The sequence below is a fragment of the Acomys minous genome (genome assembly GCF_964271855.1).
Source record: "Acomys minous genome assembly, chromosome: 11".
In the NCBI taxonomy this organism is placed as follows: domain Eukaryota; kingdom Metazoa; phylum Chordata; class Mammalia; order Rodentia; family Muridae; genus Acomys; species Acomys minous.
In genome coordinates this window covers 98,132,100-98,148,137 of record NC_140492.1, presented here as the reverse complement: position 1 = coordinate 98,148,137, position 16,038 = coordinate 98,132,100, and the positions used below count along the sequence as shown (strand labels likewise).

Sequence of the window (16,038 nt, the reverse complement as noted above, 5' to 3'; positions counted from 1 at the left end):
TCGAGGCCAGCCTGGTCTACAAAGCTGGCCCAGGACAGCCAAGGCTACACAGAGAAACCCTGTCTCAAACAAACGAACAAACAGACAAACAAAGAGAATGTGAATAGACAACTCAGAGAGGAAAAAATTCAAATATGTATGCATTCAAACTCAGCATCCATTAGGGATGAATTAACGGATCTGATTTTTATTTTTACTACTATCACAACACAAACAACTTTAACAGGATGTGGGAAAACAGGATGTGCCCTGCTTCACAGAGATCGTGCCCTACAGAGACAGAAGTAGATCTGTTGGGACAAAGAGCCCAGTGTGCTCGAAGCTGCTGGATGTCTGTTGGTCTTCGTCATCCCAACTGGAGTTCTAGACAGCATAGGGAGATGGACAGAAGGAAAAAGCAAGGGAGAAGGGTTTGGGAAGATGCTGAGACCATGTGTAACTGCTGATGCCATGCATCTAACTTCCTAATTCCTCCTCTCTCATGCCTTTGACATTTATAGAGTACCTCAAGGACTGACTCTAAGAACGAAGTGCACATTTTCTTTGGTTTCTTTTTTAAAAAGGCATTTTCACTTTTAGTATTCATGGCAGGAAACAGTGCTGTCACGTAAGCGAGCTGAGGCTTCTACTTATGTGCAATGTGGCTGCCAAAGATGCTGCTGGTGGGCTGGGTGTGGTAGCAAGAAAGTATGAGCCTCTCAGTTCATTAGCTGAGGGGCTTGGGGCAAGCTGTTTGATATTTTCCAGTTTGTTTGCTATGTATTTGTATTTCTAGGGCTAGGCTTAACTCCCTTCAGTGTCATTGTAGGGGATTAAGTAAAAATGTGCATATAAGCCCCGCCCCCAGACTTGGTGCACACTCCATAAAGGCAGTTTTCCTTCTTTCCAGGGTGAACTGGCAGGTTAGCAACTTATCCCACACTTTGTATGTCTGCATCACTGTGAGCTCCTTCCCAGCAGATTCTGGGCCTCATAACCTGAAGCCTTAATAGTCTCTGGTGAAGGGCCCTTGGCAATAATACTCATAATAATAAGTTAAAATTTTAAAAATGAGCTGTTTCCTATTTTTGCATGCAGATCTCTGCGTTTGAGGCCAGCCTGGTCTACACAGTGAGTTCCAGGTCAGCCAGGGAAACAGATGAAATCTTTATTGAAAAACCAAGGACCCCCTCCCCCCCAAAAAAAGAGAAAAAAAGAAAGGAAGAAAGAAAGAAAGAAAGATGCAGCTTTCTTAAGTAGCACCACGGGTTATATCAAGACCTCCAGGAGACTCTGCCTCCCCACCCCGACCCCCCACCTCTTCTCAGCCCCACCCCACCCCGCCCATCCCATGAATGAGAACAGCTTCTGTACCTTACAGTTGTCCATGGTCCTGCTTGCCTCCTCCCAGAGGCCAGCCAGTTCAAGAAGCAAGAACCACAGGCCCTGGAATATTGGACAATACCAAATCTCCTAGATGGGGTACCAAATGTCCTTAATGTGGCTGAAATTTGACATGACCTGTGAAGGCTTTTTGCTGCCTGCAAACTGCTGGCATGAAACTGGAAGCGTCTGGCAGGGACTGCAGTTGCATCCTGGGTCAACAGAAACAGCTAAGGAAGAGACAGGAAAGGCAGGGAAGGCTCCACAGGAAGCAAATGTTGTCCTTTATGGTCGGGGCTATGAGGACAGCATGAAGCATGGGAGAGAGTGAGGTGAGGGCATGTGTTTACAGCAGCAGAGACCAGAGGTGGCCTTGTTTAGGGACTTTTTTCTCAGACAGGAGTGCCTTCAGGGTTGTAACAAGGATGTGTTAAACCCACTTTTCATTTACAAGGAAATCCTGTGTGTTGTTGGTTTTTTGTTTTTTGTTTTTTTTTAAGATTTACTTATTATGTATACAGTGCACATTAGATCACATTATAGATGGCTGTGAGCCACCATGTGCTTGCTGGGAATTGAACTCAGGACCTCTGGAAGAGCAGTCAGTGCTCTTAACCTCTGAGCCATCTCTCCTGCCCCCTGTGTGTTGTTTTTGAAACCAGATCTCACTCTGTGGCTCCGGCTGGCCTCCAACTTCTAACAATCCTCCTGCTTCAGCCTCTCAAGTATCAAGGTTATAGCCAGAGCTCACCAGGCCTGCACAGACCTGCTTGCATTTAAATAAGGAGGACAATTGTAGTGCCTAGGGTGGGAGATGGTTTGCTGGTGTACATTGGACAGTGAGAGTTGCCAATGCCTTTCCCAGCTTAGCTCAGAGCCCCACCCATGTGTATATAACATTCATCTCAAGTAGTGACAAGGACAGGAACAATTCATGAAGTGTGGTCATATTTAGTGCTATCACAAGTGCTTTTTTGCATCGGTTGCTTCTACCATTTGGTAATAATAAACGTTTAAATTACTTTGCCCAGAAAACTGATGGGCAGAGATTTGTCTGAGTGAAGACAAAATTGGTCAAGGCTGGATGACAGCCACTAATAGTCAATGTCTACTGCAAATAAGCAAATCAGCAAAGGGGTGTAAAGTAGACCGAATCCCTGAGCCAGAAATAATAGCTCTCAGGAAGTTCTGCTAGGAAGCGCTGGCCTTACAAGCACGGCCTTTCATTGCCTTGGGAAGGAGTCAGCCATAGGTTTCCCATCGGCCTTGTTGGGAATCATATAGTTGGTATTTGAGCTCTCTTGGCCCACACAAAAAATAGGAAACCTATAAAAGCTGGGTTTTCTCCAAAGTATATCCTTTATGTTGAAAGCTGATATATATGAAACAAACAATATAGACTGTCGTAGAGTCTCATCACTCAGCTTTTAATGTTTTCCCAAAATGTCAGTAAAATGTCTCCCACATGCATTTTTTTACATAGTGATTTTGGTATTCCCCCCCCCCCCCTTGAGACTTAGGTCTAATTTATGGGTTAAATCATGTTCTCCAGCAATTTCTATGATCCTGTTAGGGGAATAGGATATGTTTTGTTTGTCTGTTTTTTGAGAAAGGTGCTGGCTCACCAAGAACCACCCCCCCCATCCCCAACCCCCCACCCTGCAACCAGGGCCACCTCTTCTACTCTGCTGCCCAGGCAAGGTGGCAGGACCCGCTATCCTGAGTATTGCAGCAGGTAAGAGGCAGGGACAGCTCTCCTGCTCTCATGGCTGGCTCTCCCACCCTGGTGGCAAAGGGCGAGGGTGGGGGAGGGCATCTCTCCTTTGCCCATGCTGCGGCATGGCAGACAAGTTGCAGGACCAGCTCTCCCACACTCACTCCTTTGGTCCAGCTAACATGCAACACCCACATCCAAGGCCAGCTCTACTGTGCTGCCCAGGTGTGCTGCCGCCCAGAGCCCACTCTGGAGTACTGCAGCCAATGAGGAGCAGGGACAGCTCTCCTGCTCTGATAACCTCAGAGTCAGATTTCTTGCCTGCCATAGGTGGCAAGGGGTGAGGAGGGGCATCTCTCTCTCCTGCCTATGTCGCTGCACAGCAGACAAGTGGCAGGGAGGGGGGCGGCTCTCTCAAGATCACACCCTCAGGGCCAACTCACCTGAACCCCCTCCACCACGGTCAGCTCTTCTGTGCTGCTCAGGTGAGATGCAGGGCCCGCTCTCGCAATTACTACCGCTGATGAGGTGCAGGGCTGGCTCTCTGTTCTCATGACCCCAGGGGCCGTCTTCCATCTGCCTCAGGTGGTGAGGGGCAAGCAAGGAGGAGGGTAATCTCTCCCTCATCCACGCTACCTCACACCACCGAGTGGTGGGGCCAGCTGTCTCGTGCTCGGATCCTCCGGGCAGGCACCCCTGAAACTCCTGTAACGTGCAGGGCCGATTTTCCTGAGTATTGCAGCTGGCTAATTGTGTGTGTGTGTGGGGGGGGGGCAGCTCTCTTGCTCTCATGCCTCTAGGGCCTGCTCTTTCACAAAACCCAGGTGAGGCGAGGGGTGGGGCCACTCCTGCACACTCTCAGACATCAAAATGTCCCCTAGTGGCAGCCCTGACCAGGGACCTTGGGTGGGAACAGACCCCTTGCTGCTGCAGGGCCATGGACCCAGATGTGGTCCCCGGTGGCAGCACAGGTAAGGACCCCACCATGGTCCTAGGTGTCGTCACCGGCTAGTCACATCAGCCTCTTCCTCACTATTCTCAAGTCTCCAGGTCTGCCTCTCTTCACAGTGCCCACATCCGTCCTCTTCTGTTTCTCTTCTCCTTCTCCACCACTTACTTGCTCCTCTTAGTGATGTCCAAGGTGTCTGAGTGCCTGGGGTTGTCCCAGGCGTGGTCTCAGGAGTACTCTGCCCTGCTCCAGCATTATGGTGATGAGCAGGGGTCATCTCGGCCATGGTATGACCCTCCAGGCCTGCAAAGCACCAGACTGGTGGTTGTCTCAGGCTAGCTCTCTGTCCAGGTCCCATGGCACCAGTCTGGTGGTCATCTTGGGCTCCCTTCTTGCTTGGCCTGACTGAGGGGCCCTTTGAAAGGGTGGTCTATCTCAGGCTCACTCTCACCAGCAGTGGCAGGTGGGGTTCTCCTAGTCTCCAGCTTGCTCCCCATCCTGGGAGCCTCTCTGGGCCTGCCTGGTTCTGGTGGTCTCAGGCTTGCTGGTTTTTGTTTTGGTTGTTGTTGTTTGTTTTTTCAGGGAATGTTAGGCTTCTAATCATTCGAGAGTTTGTCGGTCAGAACACTGAGCATAGACATAGCCTCTCTCGCCACCTACTGACACATATGTGATACAGCAGCCACACCTGCAATGCCTCTAGGGTCAGGCAAAGCAATCTCTTAATTGCAGCACCTGTAAAAGCAAAAAAATAAAAAAATAAAATAAAATAAAAAATAAAAAAATAAAAGGATATACTTACAACAGACAATGGCACGGAATATACATTACCGTTTTTAAAAAAGATTTATTTATTTAGTATTTATACATTAGTCTTTCTGCATGTACAGCTGCACACCAGAAGAGGATACCCGATGTCATTACAGATAGTTGTGAGCCACCATGTGGTTGCTGGGAGTTGAACTCAGGCCCTTTGGAAGAGCAGCCAATGCTGTTAACCCCTGAGCCATCTCTCCAGCCCACATTATTGGTTTTAAAAGAAAGAAAGGGGGGCATAGTGAGGAAATACTGGACCAAAGCAAGACAGAAACCCGGTAGGACAAACTCCAAATCCTGTAAGTCCATGCCCAATGTCAAAGGGCTTAGATGGCTCTTCCCTTTTACCCTTGCTGCCTGCAACACACTTCTTAGGCTGGTTCTGCTTCCTGCTCGCAGCTCTCCCTTGACAGACATCTCACAGCTCCAGCATCTCCAGCATCTCCTCCAGCATCTCCTCCAGCATCTCCTCCAGCATCTCCTCCAGCATCTCCTCCAGCATCTCCAGCATCTCCTCCAGCATCTCCTCCAGCATCTCCAGCATCTCCAGCATCTCTAGCATCTCCTCCAGCATCTCCAGCATCTCCAGCATCTTGGGGTCTCTGGTGCTCCAGGGCTCACTTTCACAACTTCACAAGACAGCCTTTCCAAAGACTCCTTTGCCACACTTTTGGCTTCAGTGGCTCTGGGGATCATTCAAATATATAGCTTTGGAGGGGGGCGTATTCTCACTCAAACTACCACAGCATTCATCTTTATCTGGTTTCTTTCTTTCTCTCTTTTCTTTTCTTTTCTTTTTTTTTCTCTGTGTAGTCTTGGCTGTCCTGGAACTCACTCAGTAGACCAGGATGGCCTCGAAGTCAGAGGTCTGCCTATCTCTGCCTCCTGAGTGCTGGGATTAAAGGGGTGTGCCACCACCTCCCTGCTGTCTGGCATCTTTCACTGGGCAAAATAAGTGAGCTCCATTCATGTTGTAACATGTACTGATAATTCATTCCTTCTGGTTGGCAAATAGCAGTGCCCTGTATAGAAACACCCTGGAGTTTATCTATTCACTTACTATGGATCTTTGGTTTTTGTTTGTTTTGTTTTGTTTTGGGGTTTGTTTTAGTTTATTTTTCTGTTGCTGTGATAAAAATGCCCTGAAATAAGCAACACAAGGGAGAAAGGGCTCATTTTAGTTCACAGTCTAATTATGTCCATGTGTCCATAATAGTCTATTTTGATGTTATAGTCCATAATAATTATGGCATAGGTGCTGTCTTTTTTTTTTTAATGTATACAGTGCTCTGCCTGCATGTATGCCTGCACTCTGGAAGAAGACATTAGGTCACATTATACATAGTTGTGAGCCACCATATGATTGCTGGGAATTGAACTCAGGACCTCTGCAAGAGCAGCCAGTGCTCTTAACAGCTCAGCCATCCCTCCAGCCAGTGAAGTGCTGTCTTGAAGGTAGACATAGAGGTTATAGTGAGGCTGAACAATGGGATGGAGGACATACCAGTACATTTTAAATACATGCATCTGTCTATCATCTATTTATGTATCATCTATCTATCTATCTATCTATCTATCTATCTATCTATCTATTTTCTATCATCTAATATCAGGAAAGGCTTTATCGTGGCTTCATAAACACCCTTTTCATTTTCAGTATGTCTTCTACACAAATGGAACCCCTAAATCACATTAAAAAGCCTTGTCCTTTCCAAGTAGAAAACTTTCTCTTCAGAGCTTCTGGGTGAACTATACATGGGAAATAAATAAACCCACCCTTTCTAGACATAGCACAGGCCAAGTAGTCTAAATCCAGAAATACAAAATCTGAAATGCTCAAACATTTGAGCCACGTTGGACCACTCACTTGCCGCAGCAAATGGAAAATTCCACACCTGACCTTTTTGTGGCAGGTCACAGTCAAAACACAAGCAAACTAAAACCACTGCATAAGTCGACTTCCCAGCTGCATAGGTGGATGAGAAACACAGATGGATTTTGTGTTTAAGCTTGGTTCCTAGCCTCAAGATATTTTATTTAGCATACACAAATATCCCAAAACATTAAAAAATTGGAATCTGAAAGACTCCTGATCCCAAGGATTTTAGAAAAAAGTTACTCATCCTGCCATCTATTTAAAAAAAAAATTTGTTGGGTCTGGAGAAATAGCTCAGTGGTTAAGAGCACTGGCTGTTTTTCCAGAGGACCAGGATTCAATTTACAGCACCCTTGTAGCAGTTTCCAGCTGGAGCTCTAGTCCCAGGGGCTCTGACAACCTCGTCTAGACATACACTCAGGCAAAACACCAATGCACATAAAATAAATAAATCTTAAAAAATTTTTATCATCATCATCATCATTATTATTATTATTATTATTATTATTATGCGTGCTCACATGGGCAGGTGCCTGAGGTCATGGGACAAGCATGTGGAGTCCACCTGTAATCTAATTTCTCAATTCTTTTTATGTTAGAACGAAAGATATTCAGTCTGCTTCCAGGAAAATGACATATTAAATAATGTAATGAGGTAGCACATGACAACAGAGCTTCAGCTGTGTGTTCTGGAAGGGTTTTCCTTAAAGGCAGCCCTTTGAATGAAGAGTCTCCTGTAGGATGAGTACAGGCTTTGAATTCAACTCATGATGAAAATAGCATGTAGTTGCCAGTGAGATGGCTCAGTGGATGAAGGCACCAATGCCAAGACTGAAGATCCAATTTCATTCCCCAAGACCTACAAGATGGAAGGCAAGACCTGACTTCTGAACTTGTCTCTACACGTATGCCATCACACACATACACACATATATACATATACATACACACACACACACACACACACACACACACATATACACAAGATAAATAGAAGTATAATAAAATTGTTTTTAAAAATGATAAAGTAAATAGCATGTGAATGTCTGCCTTTGGGGCACAAAATGCAAATGAGTGTCACGGTGAGCCACCAAGCACACCTGTGTACTGAGTTCAGAAGGGAGGGCTAGTCCAACTCCACTGTGGTAGTGAAAATTCCTGAGTCAGTGTAAATAATTTCTCTGTTATAAAACACAGATTTAGACCTTTGCTGACATCCTGAATTCTTGCGGATTTCTGAGTCCAGCTCTGGGCTGTGGAATGCTTGTTTAAGAAGCTCTTATGCAAGCAAGACCCACCTGGTGTGAGGCCTGGAGACCACTAAGACACACGGGGAGCAGAAAGAAAGCTCACCCTTCCTCTAGCACACCGAAAGGCCCTGTGCTAGAATCTGGCTTAGTGCATTGTGTCCACGAAATGTTCCAGGTTAAAACACACCTACTCTGGGGAGATACTGAGCACTTCTGCACTGACCACTTGGCCTTGCTTTGAACTTAACTTGCTCTGAAGAAGTAGCTGGGAGTGGATCTGGCCCACTTCCCTCACCTGAGAGCTAGCAGCTCCCATAGAGCATTTGCTCATCACAGAGAGGTTGCCATGGGCTGGGATTAGCTTAGTGTGAAGTGTGCTATTACACCTAAAGAATGAGGTGGAGGGAGGCCCCAGAAGGCCAGGAGAAAAAGTCAGGGTCATCGGATCCCCCGAGGAATAGAGCAGGCAAGAAGGTGTAAAACGGGATATACTGGGGATGGATGTTCGCAGATTTGCTGAAAGAGAGTCTGGAGAAATCTTAAACGTATCTTTTACTGAAGATGGTGTAAAGAATGTTGAGTCTCCAGGTCTCAAAATTGTGAATAAGCTGAGCTTGCAAACCCACAGAGGTGAGTATTAATGAGTACATAAAACAGAAGCTAGCGGTGTGCACTGTTGACACTGTGGGCTTCCTCTGAGAACTTCAGGAAGGAACAAGATGTGGGCAAATGAAGACGTCAAAAAGTTTATTAGCGGTCTGCCACGTGCAGAGTGTTTCAAAGAGCAGAGTGAAGGTTAGAAACACAGCCAGAAAAGGAGGCAACACCTCCAGTACCCACCAACAAATGAAGGGACGAACAGGGTATGTGGTCTATGTGCGCAGTGGAATATCGATCAGCAGTAAGAGATCCTCATCTGTGCTCCCACATCTCCTATGATGAACCTCAAAGACATTGCGATGGATGAAACATTTTGATGAGTGAAGTCAGTCAGACACAAAGGAAGATTGTTAGTGATTTTACTTCTGGGATGTATCTGGAGCATCCAGAGTCACACGGATGGAAAGAACAGTGACTGTCAAGGGCTGGTGACTGTCTGTCTGTCTGTCTGTCTGTCTGTCTGTCTGTCTGTCTCTCTCTCTCTCTCTCTCTCTCTCTCTCTCTCTCTCTCTTTCTGTGTCTCTGTCTCTGTCTCTGTCTCTGTCTCTCTCTCTCTCTCTCTCTCTCTCTCTCTCTGTGTGTGTGTGTGTGTGTGTGTGTGTGTGTGTGTGTGTAGGGGGAATGGAGAGTTCCTTTCATGGGTAGAGATTTCTGTTTGCAATGATGGCAATGTTCTGGAAATAGGTTGTGGTGATGGTTGCTTAGCAACACAAACTCTAATGCTTCTGGAAAGATACTTTTAAAATGGCTACAACAAAAAAGCTTTTGTGTATTTTATTCCTCCTGGAAACCACAACAAGCCAATAGCAAAAGAGCTCAGGACTTGACCTCCGAAGTAGAGAGAAGTGAAGATGATGCAGCTGCAGGAAGGCCAGGATGGGAAACTTGAGTGCACCAAAGGAGTCCTCAGGTGCCCCTCCATCACATTTGGCTGCAGTGGAGAGAAAACCTTCAGCTTCAGGACTAACGGCTCGCTGTGAGACTGCCAGGCACAAAGCAGTGTTTTTTATTTTTATTTTTTAGCAACAAGTGCTTTAAAAAAATGTATTTATTATGTGTAGTGTTTCACTTGCATGTACAGAAGAGGCCAGAAGAGGGCTCCAGGTTTCATTACAGATGGTTGTGAGCCATCATGTGGTTTCTGGGAATTGAACTCAAGACTTCAAGAAGAGCAGCCAGTGCCCTTAAGCGCTGAGCCATCTCTCCAAGTCACAAAGCAATATCATTGTTGTTTTGTGGCACGGTTTCTCTGTGCAGACCTGGCTGTCCTGGTACTCACTAGGAGACTATTGAGTAGGCTTCAAACTCACAAAGACTCCCCTGCCTCTGTCTTCCCAGTGCTGGGGTTAACGGCCACCACCACCACCACTCTAGGGTGCAAAGTGATGTCATAATGCGGGCCTACAGAATGACTCTTCAAAGGAGGGACACTGTCTCAGGTGTCCCCAAAGTTTAAGAAAGGGGCATGTTCTGGCTCATGGATAAACTAGGAAGTCCTTTCATGTCTTAGGGTTTCTATTGCTGTGGTAAAATACGTGACCAAAAGCCACTTGGAAAAGAAAGGGTCTAGCTCACCTTACAGTTTAACATCACAGTCCATCACTGAAGGATGTCAGGGCAGGAACTCAAGGCAGGAAGCCACGGCAGGAACTGAGATAGAAGCCATGGAGAAGTGCTGCTTACTGGCTTGCTCTGCAGGCTTGCTTAGTCTGATTGCTCATAGCACCCAGGACCATCAGTCCAGGTGCAGCATCACCCACAGTGAGCCTGGCCCTGTCACATCCATCAATGAGGAAAATGCAGCTCAGGTGCTGTGTTCACAGGCCAGTCTGGTAAGGGCAATTTCTCAGTTGAGGTTCCCTCTCCCAAATGTCTCTAGCTGCCGACAAGTTGACATAAAACTAGCCAGCACATTTAGATTCCTGCCTTCTGAATTTATATGCCCACGTTTCTCCTTAATGAAGTTCTCGGGGCCTGTGGCAGAGACAAAGAGTTGAGGCAGAGCCTCCTTCTCTAAGGTGGTGCCAAATCCTGTGACCTCAGCTCTGGGGTTTAGGCCAACTGGCCCAAACAGCCAGTGGGAATAAAACAGATAAACTCGAAATCCAAGGAAACAGCTGTTTCCCTCAGAGGATGGTGTAAGAGAGACCTCACTTAACACTTTTTGCTCCCAAGGAGGTCCTGGAGCCTGGGCCAACCGGAGGGACAGCTACACCACCGCCAGGGGGCAGCTCTGCCGCGCTCCCACAGAGCAAGGACACCCATCGCTTTCTTGGTTCGTGCGCGCAGGACATGGGGTGTGTGGGGCGGGTGAGGGGGCCGCCCTTCATACCAAGTGGGTGTCTTGTCCACCTCTGGGAAAGATTTCTGCCCCCAGTACTAGCTGGAGGGGATGGGATGGAGATTTTCCAGCCCTGAGGACAGAGAAAAGCCAGGGAGCCTGCAGACCCAGAGACCAGGCAGGCAGAAATAGGTAGAGCAAGGCGCGAGCTAGGTTTCCAAGCTGGGAAGTTTCAGGACGAAGCAGCTAAGGGGTGCGGGGTAATAGATGCCTTAACTAAAACAAACAAAACAAGTGGAGCACTCAAAGGCGGGCTTTTAGTGACGTGCACACAAATCTGTTAACGAGTTTCGTCCCTACAATGATCCCTGTGAGTTGAGGCGTTCTGAAGCCCGGCAAATCCCCACATTTTCCCAGTCGCTTTACGGTAATTTGCCACGCTTTTTCAAACATTTCCAGGAAAGAGCCCTTTTAACCCTTTGAGGACAGACTTAAGGACAGTATTACAAACGGAAGGCAAACTCTCATTTCCCGGACCCCTCTAAGACAAAGTCTTCCACGCTGCAAATCATGAGTAGAAAGATGGTTGTAACTTCTTGTCTAACGTTATTAATAGCCCGAGAACACTTCTTCCTGTATTACATCTTCAAATACGTTGCCACACAGCTACCCTCAGCGCGGCGAAAACCATGGTGTTTATTTAGCTATCGGCCGAGCACTTATAAAACTTAAACTTTGGATGTAAAAACGGACTCCTTGGTAAGGACGCCTGTCTGCATCAACAAAGCATTCGCTGCCTGATTAACAGTGGTGATTAATGTTGGCGCAGGTTAATCGGAGCCCATTACAATAATTAGATGGTCCAGCCATACATCAAACGAGAGGCAATGAAAAATAACGCGTTCAGACGGTAAGGCATTCTCATAGATCTTTCAGAGGTCTCTAATAGACTTTACGGACCATTTATAAGTGGAACTGGTGGTTAGCCATCGGAGGGAACTAAAACTGATTTGAAAAGAAATCTTAGATGGGGCAACAGTTTATTTTTGAGACTCCATGACGAATGCCAGTTGGAACAAGTCGTTTCAGGAAGTGAGAAATGCTTGGTTGATACAGTGACAGACACAGAACATTTGAAACATTCCTAGAGAAAACAGTTGAATTTGTATTCAGTTCCTGGCAAATGGCCATTTTGATCAGAAAGTTAAACTTGTAAGTCAAAGTTTCCTCTTTGAAACATCCAGAAAGCTGGGCTACCAACATGAATTCGGGTTACACAATTGCCTAGTTTCCCCCCAGCTAGAACAATACATTTGGCTGGCGGTAAACACAGGTGTCCTTAAGACAGTATCATATTTGAATTGTTCCTACTATCTGGCCACCCTGAAGGAAAAAAAAATGAACTGAGTGAAGTTGAATCCTGTATTTGTAAAAAAATTCGTTTCTTTTTGTAAAGAGTGTAAGAAATACGGAGTGTGTTTTCAAAAAAATAAATAAATAAATTGACCTCAAAGTTCATCTTTACTATTGCCGTCACTACCAATCCTGCTTGCCCTGCATTGTGTGTGTGTTATAATAATTCCAGTGGTGGAGAGTACTGTGAAATGCTCATTAGAACGCACCGTTTATTGAAAAGCATAGCGCTCCTTTTCCTAACGTGGCAAGAGTTTTTTGAGTTACTACTAGGTGCAATGTCTGTGTGTGTGTTTGAGTTTTCGCTTAAAAAAAACCTTCTATTTCTTTTCGTCATTCAACCATTACTTTGCTCTCTTCCCATGGAATCTGTGAGATCCTCTCATTAGAGTGGCTTAGTTTAGCTGTCAGGACTCTAGGGCATTCAATTGCAGATAAATGACTAAAACGGCAGCCCAAACCGCATTTTTATTAACAGATGGCGGAAAACAAACGTCTTTGGAGAAGAACCGAAGGGAAAGGGTTAAAGGGTCAATAAACAATTATTACCGTGCTTAAAATGGGGCATTTCTCATCAGATTCCACAGGCGGAGACTGGCCCAATCCAGGGGAGCTAGGACGCCCCATCAGACTCTGCCTTCGCCCCCCTAGGTATTCCACGGACCACCTCACACACAGAGTAGTTGTCCCCCAGTGCGACGGCTCCTACAGTGCCACCAAGAGGTCCAACCGAAGCGTCCCCGGAGTGCTTCTGAGGTTAGGGCTGAGGGCTAATTCCGGAGAAGCAGGCTGGGGCTTGTGTAGCCCTCAGGTCTGATCACGCAGGCTAGGGCGTGATTCATGATATCCGAGACCGTGGCAAGAAGTAGTGGGGTCCAGTCTCCAACTCTTGCTGCTCCCCCTCCTGCGGGTGAACTTTCTCTTCCTGCACGCCTATTCCCTCGCCTTTCTTTCCTTTCCCTGGGCCGCGCTCTGACGTGCACACCATGTGACAGCCCCCCTTCTGCTATAAGCCCAGACAAGGTCCGCCCTCTTCTGGACTCAGCCCTGGCCTCGCCAAGCTCCGTTCCTAGATTCTCACACGCCCCGCGCCCTCTTGGGCCCCCGACACCGACTGGCCCGCCAGGGATCAGCCATCCCCTCCTCGACTGACCCGGCTAGAGGGACCGCAGAAGAGAAGCTCAAATCAAAGGCTCCCGTCGCCTCCCGGTGCCGGCGGAGTCGGGGAGCGTAGACACTGCTCTCACACCCACTCTCAAAGTAGCGGCCGGCGCGGGGCTCCGCAGCAGCGGCCCCAGCATCTCCGGCAGCCTCGCTTCGCAGCGTGGCGCCCCCGCTCCGGGCCCGCCGCTCCGGGGTCGGCCTGGGGAGCCAAGGGAGCCGGGAGTTCGGCGCCCCTATGCGTCGCCGCGCCACCGCGCCGCCCCAGCTATGACCCTAAGCACGGAGATGTCCGATGCCTCCGGCCTCGCCGAGGAGACAGACATCGACGTGGTGGGGGAGGGCGAAGACGACGAGGAGGAGGAGGAGGATGACGACGAGGGTGGTGGCAGGCCCCGGCTGCCCGGCTCGGCCCAGCGGCGGCGGCGCTCTTACGCCGGGGAGGACGAACTCGAGGACCTGGAGGAGGAGGAGGACGAAGATGACTTGCTGCTGGCCTCGCGTCCCTCCGCGTCCCCTGCGCCTCCGGGCCCTGTGCCCGCACCGGGAACCGGATCGGGCGGCTGCAGCGGCTCCGGAGCGGGAGGCAGCGCAGGAGGCGGCTCGGGCGGGGGCGGGGGCGCCAAGAACCCGCTGGTGAAGCCGCCCTACTCGTACATCGCGCTCATTACCATGGCCATCCTGCAGAGCCCCAAGAAGCGCCTGACGCTCAGCGAGATCTGCGAGTTCATCAGCGGCCGCTTCCCCTACTACAGGGAGAAGTTCCCCGCCTGGCAGAACAGCATCCGCCACAACCTGTCGCTCAACGACTGCTTCGTCAAGATCCCGCGCGAACCGGGCAACCCGGGCAAGGGCAACTACTGGACACTCGACCCGGAGTCCGCAGACATGTTCGACAACGGCAGCTTCCTGCGGCGCCGCAAGCGCTTCAAGCGCCAGCCACTGCTCGCGCCCCACGCGGCGGCCGAGGCGCTGCTGTTGCGTGGCGCGGGGCCCGCGGGAGGCGCGGGAGATCCGGGAGCCGCGCTTTTTCCGCCACCGCCGCCGCCCGCCTGCGGCTACGGAGCCTACGGTTGCGCCTACGGCCTGCAGCTGCCGCCCTGCGCTCCGCCCTCCGCGCTCTTCGCCGCCGCCGCTGCCGCCGCAGCAGCCTTCCACCCGCACTCGCCCCCGCCGCCGCCGCCGCCGCCCGGTGCGGCTGCCGAGCTGGCGCGGACCGCCTTCGGCTACCGGCCGCACGCGCTAGGCGCCGCCCTGCCCGGCCCGTTGCAGGGAGCAGCGGTCAAGGCGGGAGGCCCCGGCGCTGGGGCGCTGGCACGCTCGCCCTTCTCCATCGAGAGCCTCATTGGGCGCAGTCGGGGCCCCGCGGCCGCGGGTGTGCAAGCTTCGCCCGGGACCGCTAGCGGGACCGCACCGGGACCGGGGAGCGGAGGCTGCGCTGCGCAGGCGGCTGCGGGCCCGGCCGCCGCGCTCACCCGCTCGCTGGTGGTCGCCGCTGCAGCTGCGGCCTCCTCAGTGTCGTCGTCAGCCGCGCTGGGGACTCTGCACCAAGGGACTGCGCTGTCCAGTGTGGAGAACTTTACTGCTAGGATTTCCAATTGTTAGAAACTCCGTTAGCGCGCGGGAGAGAGAGAAGGTAGGACTCCCGGATCCTTTCTGCGGATGGGTGGTTGGTTTTGTTCGCCCCTCCTGGCCCTCGGCGACCTCGCGCCCCCATTTTCGCCGCTTCGGATTCTCGGACTAGACTGTTTTGGGCGACGGCTTGGGCCGCGCGCAGGTTGGCTCAGCCAGGTCCTCTATTTATGCAAAATCGCCCTATGCTGCAACCCTGACTTGTGGTGGAGTGGGAGGAAAGGTGCTGGGGAGAGTCGCCCTATCTTGGCACTAGGGGCTTTCTTGACTTTTGACAAATTGAGAAAAACCAACCACAACCCATCAGAAAGTATAGAGAGTCTCAGGTCCAGGCGTTTAAAAAAAAAATCAGTAATGTTTAAATGAAGCTCATACAAAACCAGAAATGGTCTCCAAGAAATGCCTTTATTTGCTCACACTTGTTTGGTGTATTTCTTCATGGAAAGAAAAAAAAAAGGCGATTAACATGTTTACACAAGAAACAAGTCAAAAATTGCCATTTCTTATTTTAACCTGTGTTTTGTACCATAATGGACATTCGGAATTTTTATTTTGTACTTATTGCGTATTCTTTACAAGGAATATTGTAAATTTTACTGGCAATTATTATTGTACTATTCTAATGTAAGATTTTTACACCTTTTTTCAGAAATAAAATGCTTAATTTTCAAAGAAAAGCCACCTAAGTAGTTGGCTGAATTGTCCCTTTCTTAGCTTCTTTTCTGTTAGGTGAAGTGTCTTACAGATAAGTCTGAACTCAGTACAGCATCTACGTAAGCATTACTTTCAAAGAAAGCCTAGCAAAACCATGGTAGCAGTTTCTCATTTAAGTTTCTGAGTCAGAACCATTGCAGATCAGGATTTTTTTTTTAATGATGGCAAATGAAATGTTACTTTATTAGATATTTCCAAGTGTAATCCTTG

General features: G+C 49.1%; 1 protein-coding gene across 1 annotated transcript; it reads left to right on the top strand.

The window, feature by feature from the left end:
• Positions 1 to 12,736: 12,736 nt before the first annotated feature.
• On the top strand, positions 12,737 to 15,795 carry FOXD1 (forkhead box D1). The gene has a single exon (XM_084802300.1). It carries the CDS (start codon positions 13,753 to 13,755, stop codon positions 15,085 to 15,087), a length of 1,335 nt encoding a protein of 444 aa, XP_084658426.1. The 5' UTR covers positions 12,737 to 13,752; the 3' UTR covers positions 15,088 to 15,795.
• The last annotated feature ends 243 nt before the right edge of the window (positions 15,796 to 16,038 follow it).